The sequence below is a fragment of the Nestor notabilis genome, unplaced genomic scaffold (assembly GCF_000696875.1).
Source record: "Nestor notabilis isolate BGI_N333 unplaced genomic scaffold, ASM69687v1 scaffold18009, whole genome shotgun sequence".
Lineage (NCBI taxonomy): Eukaryota > Metazoa > Chordata > Aves > Psittaciformes > Psittacidae > Nestor > Nestor notabilis.
The window spans coordinates 17885-22708 of record NW_009944266.1 but is presented as its reverse complement, the minus strand read 5'-3'; the positions used below and the strand labels follow the sequence as shown (position 1 = coordinate 22708).

Genomic DNA, 4824 nt, shown 5'->3' with positions numbered 1-4824 from the left:
GCCCGCAGCACGATGGACCCAGCACAATGTGTCTCTGCCTCAATGCTGTGACTCCACAGTTAATCAACCTGAGACAGGCGAGTAAATAACTCATTCAAGGCTGATGCAGGAAAGGACAAATACTTTGATAAGTGTAGTCCACTGTTTATATGTATTACAGACCAGATCCACACAGGGTATGGAGGAGGGAGCCCTGAGCTGTAGGATTAACTCCTGTCAGGGAGCCTTTGGCTCTGACTTTCTGGTCCATGCTGGTGCTGTCCTCCCTGAGGACTGGAGAGGATGGGCACAATGCCATGCATGTGGTGTACTGTGGGCATGGGAAATGTACTTGGCTTTGATGTTCCCAAGCACCAAGATGTTGGGGTTTGGCTGCCCTGGTGCCTACAGAGGCGGGCAGGTTTATTTTCCTCATCCTGAGACAGATGAGTGAGGTTCCCTCAGCGCAGTGGGTGGCACTGAGACTTGCTGACAGTGTAGACAACCAGGAGGAAGAGCAGCAGCCATTGGGGACCCCACTTGTTTGCAGATACAGTTGAATGACTCCACTCACCTCCAAACAGTGTCTGAGAACCTCCCAGAGGAACCCACCTCCTAGTATGGGTCTTTTTAAATGGAGAGTTACTAAATACTTTCTATCTAAAGCAAAGCCAGAGAGTATTCAGAATTTAATAGCAATCAGATTCCTAGATAAAGCAGCCACATCCATAGGCTTCCAGAGCTCAGCTCACATTTGTACCAGCAAAATAAACCCTCTGGTTAAGTGTACACCCACTTGCAGAACATTGCTCTGGCAGCAGCTCCATCCCTCTGGCACGTGGCGGGTCTGCCCTGCGTGGCACCAGGCTCGCTGTCTGCCACAGCCTCTCCAGGTGGCTTCCCAGGGTCCCACACTGAAGCTGTTGGAGTCGTCCTTCTCTTCATTCTTACCCAGGACAATAAGCACTGTGCAAATGAAGCGGAATGCAGCTTTTAGGCCTGAAAAGCTGTTGCAAATTAATCCTCCTTGCACTTGCCCAGATGCACTGTGACGGTGGGAGCAGAGGCTGGAAGGGGGGTGGAAAAGCAATACGGGATGACTTGTTTGCTTATGAGCTGAATTCCAGCTTTGCGCTCCAAATCCCCATTTTTATAGAGTTTTCCGCTGCAGTCTGCTCCTGCCCGGGGCATGCCTGTGTAACCACTACTCTCCCTGCATTCCTCAGATTCTTCTTCTTCTTGAGACTGGAGTGAAGGGGTCCAAAGTCCCTGGTGAGAAAAGGAAGAGAGGAGGAGGAGATTTCCCTTGGACTCTAAGCTGTCAAACCAGAAAGCCAAAGCATGTCCCAGGTCATACAAAACCACGTGTTGCGTGTTGGACAGACTGTGTGTGTTTCCTCACAGGAGGAAAGCAAGAGCTTGCACCCAGCAGGGTACCCAGGCTGCTCTGTGCTGCCCATGCAGTGCACCTACTACTCCACAGAGGGCTGGGCTGACCTGCCAGCCCTGGTGCACACCAGCACACGCCTGCTGCCCTGTGGGGAACTCTGTGGAGGCCACCCTGTGTTTGAGCACGTGGCTCCAAAGGATATCCCTTTGGAGAGATCCACTGCCCGGTATCAGCCAAAGGAGAACACCAGTGTGGATCCTGAGGCTCACCTGGGGTCTCCTACCTTGGATATAGAGAGCCTCAACAAGATGATCCTAGAAATCGATCCGACCTTTCAGCCGCTCACATGCAAGCCGGTGAAGGATGCAGTCCAACCTGCTCCTCAGGGTGACACTGCTGCCACCAAGAAACAGGATCCAGAGGCAACAGGTGAGACAAAAGACACCAGGCATGTGGTGGAGCTGGCGCAGCTCAGACCTAGTGAAAACCATCTGCAGGGAGAAGCCTTTTATTCAACCTATTTGTTCCTCTGTGCTTGGGGAATCCTTTCTCATTAGAAATGGGACTTGTAGCTTGTGGGGTAAAACTCCTAATCCATGTTATTACCATCAGTGACAGGGACAGGCACTGACCCTGGATGTGATGTGTGGATGTGCTAACCCTTGCAGCAGAGCCTTCCCCAGGGTCATACTTGACCTGCGGAAGCACAAGGATTTGAAGCCAGACTTCCAAAGCCCTGGGCTAAGGTACTGGTCATTGCACAACCAGCCCATCTAAATGTTCCAAATCATTTTGCCAGGGAAGTTCTTTTTCCAGGGCTTGTGCACTCCTCCAGCAGCATACCTGGCATACACAATCAGAACATCAGCAGCACATACCAACCCCGTCTTCCTGTTCTCATGCCTGGGTGCCTTACGTGAACCCTTGTGCAACACTCCTCTGTCATCCCAGCAATCCAGATCTCTGCTCTGTGTATTGCTGCTGATCCCAGCACTCTTGCCTGTGGCTCTTGTGCAGTGTGTGAGCTGCTCAACACCCTTGCACAGGGTAACACCAGCAGACAGCGTGTTGCACGCTGCTGCAAGCATTGTGGTGAGCCACAGGACAGATCTGTGATGTGTTTGGGTGCCTAAAGATACATTCTTGGTGCTTCTGAAAAACCTTTTTATCTGTCTGTGTCTTTAGACACGGAAATACCCTGAAAATCTGTCCCCAGGCCTATTGCTAGGGGAAGGGCAAGTGAGAGGATGTTAAAGGCATTGCCATGGGGCTTAGGTGATTGTGGAACAGAGGCGTTCCTGCTCCACACTGGGATGGAAGGGGATGGTCTTGCAGATAAAGTACCATGGCAAAGGGCAAGTTCAGCTTTTGGCTTCTCAGACTGGCTGCAGAGGCGTTCAGGTGCCCCCTCAGGCATCATTTAAGGGCTGGAGTCTCCAGCAGCCTGGCAGGTAGCGTGCTAGTGGTTTAGAGAATCTGGTTCCCAGTGTGGAACTGAACATCTGGGAATCTGGCTCCAAATTCAGTGGGAAAAGCCTCACTTCAGCTTTCATTTTCTTCTAACAGCTCTTTTTTTTAACACAAACTTCCAACTGCTGCACATCTCATGTCATCCACCTCCTCCCGCCCAGCCCTGCTCCATCTTGCACCAGCCAGCCCCATGGAAGGGCTCCCGTTGGGTTCCTACCTCCCTTTCCTCCCCTTGGCCATGCAGGGGAGGCCCCACAACATCACTGAATCATTTCCACACTCTCCTTTCTGTCAGGTTCATTCTTCCCTGCAAGCACAGTCACTTGATGTGGTGGCTGGCAGGAGACTGACAGTGCCCAGAACCCCTGAGAGGGGCTTGTTCTTGTCTAGTGGAAACCATGAGGAGGGTTTTAACATCACGTCTGCTGGAGACACATTGATAAGAGTCACCAGTTCCCTCTGGTACTTGCTTGTTCCTGGAGAAGGGGAAGGTGTCCTAGCTCGCGTGACAGCTCTGCTCCATGCTGGTGACACTCCTGCCACTCCTTGCTGCTGAAAACCTTGCCAAGGTCTTGAGCAAACATTTCAGGTTTAACCACACATGATAAGCAGGAGTGAAGGCAGGAAAGTAGCAGGCAAAAGGCTTTGGCAGCACACAGCTGCTTTTCAGTTATTTCTTTAAAGCACAATTAAAATCCCCACTACTTTTCCCCCTTTTGAGGGAGACACTGCCAAAAAGCATCCAAAAGAGCTTGTTGTAAGGGTTTGACACTAACACCAGAACCACGGGGCTCTGGAGGAGCTGTTGATGCCTGCCCGTGGCAGCAGGAGGCTGCGGTTCCAGCTCCTTTCCTGTGTGTGGTCCAGCCACATTCCTACTGGGACAAGCCTGACCCAGTGCCTCCTTGCCAGCTCTCCTCTGGGGCTGTGCCAATCGGATCCCATGCTGGGATCAGCACAGAGAAGGTGCTCAGGGAGTAACTTGTACAGACTTGTGCTTTTCCTGCTCATCAAGCTTATGCCCTAGAGGTCTGGCTGTTCCTTGCAGTAAACTGGGTCTGCAGCACTTGGCAGTCTGGGGGCAGCTGCTCTGCCCTGGCCAGCAGGTCCCAGCACAGGAACCAGACACATAAACCACGAACTGCCAGAGAGCTCAGGGTTGTCAAGAGCAGTTTTTCATTGCTGCAGCAAAAAGGTTTTTCTCTCTTAAAGAAACACCTTCAAGAAGGGGAACTTGCCTGAACTCCATGGCAGGGCAAGAACTAGGAGCTGAGAACAGAGCTGGGCATGTTCAGACTGGAAAGGAGGAGCACACTTGAAGCAATGGAGGTGATTAACCACTGCAATAGCCTCCCTGGGGAGGTGATGAATTCACCACCACTGCAAGCACTCAAATCAAGTCAGAGTGTCTCTTGCTAAAAAGCATCTTCTAGCTCAGACAGAAATGATGGCTTGTTCAAGGAACATAGAGACTGACATGCACCATGGGGAGCCAGCATTCCCTTGTCCTGTCCCTGAGATTGCACTGAAGATCTTGGAGCAAATGATGCTCTGCTAGATATGGATAATGGCAAGCAAAGAAGTGGTAGGAGATGAGGAGATGCCTTGCCAGCCCTGTGCAGGAATGGAAGATCAGGAGGAAACCCACAGCAGGGCACAGACACAGAAACTGCATTGGAAATTACTTCTCTTGTGCAGGATGGGAGAAGGGAAGGGAGAGTAGCTGGCCCCTGCCCTGGGCTGTGTGCTTGCTGGTCCCACAGCTGGCGCCCGCAGCCTTGTGGTTTCCCTCTGACTGGGTGTGGGTGTCCCTGGGGGCCAGGAGCCACCCCCCTGTGCTTGGAGGGTGTGCAGGGCCACGTGCTTGCAGCTGTGGGCACCCTCCAGCCTGGTGACATCCCTGGGGGAGCAACCACATATTTTTCTCTTGAGTCAGGTACAAGCAGAGCTGCTGCTGGAGGAAACGCACGCCTCTCGCTGCAGGT

At 52.2% G+C, this 4824-nt stretch overlaps 1 protein-coding gene across 1 annotated transcript in view; it reads left to right on the top strand.

Moving 5' to 3' along the window:
* The first annotated feature begins 1320 nt into the window (after positions 1–1320).
* TNS4 (tensin 4) overlaps positions 1321–4824 on the top strand; it is a 10151-nt gene continuing 6647 nt past the window's right edge. Inside the window, exon 1 of the mRNA XM_010022367.1 lies at positions 1321–1798. Within this exon, the coding sequence (XP_010020669.1) occupies positions 1321–1798 (478 nt within the window). The remainder of the gene's footprint in view (positions 1799–4824) is intronic.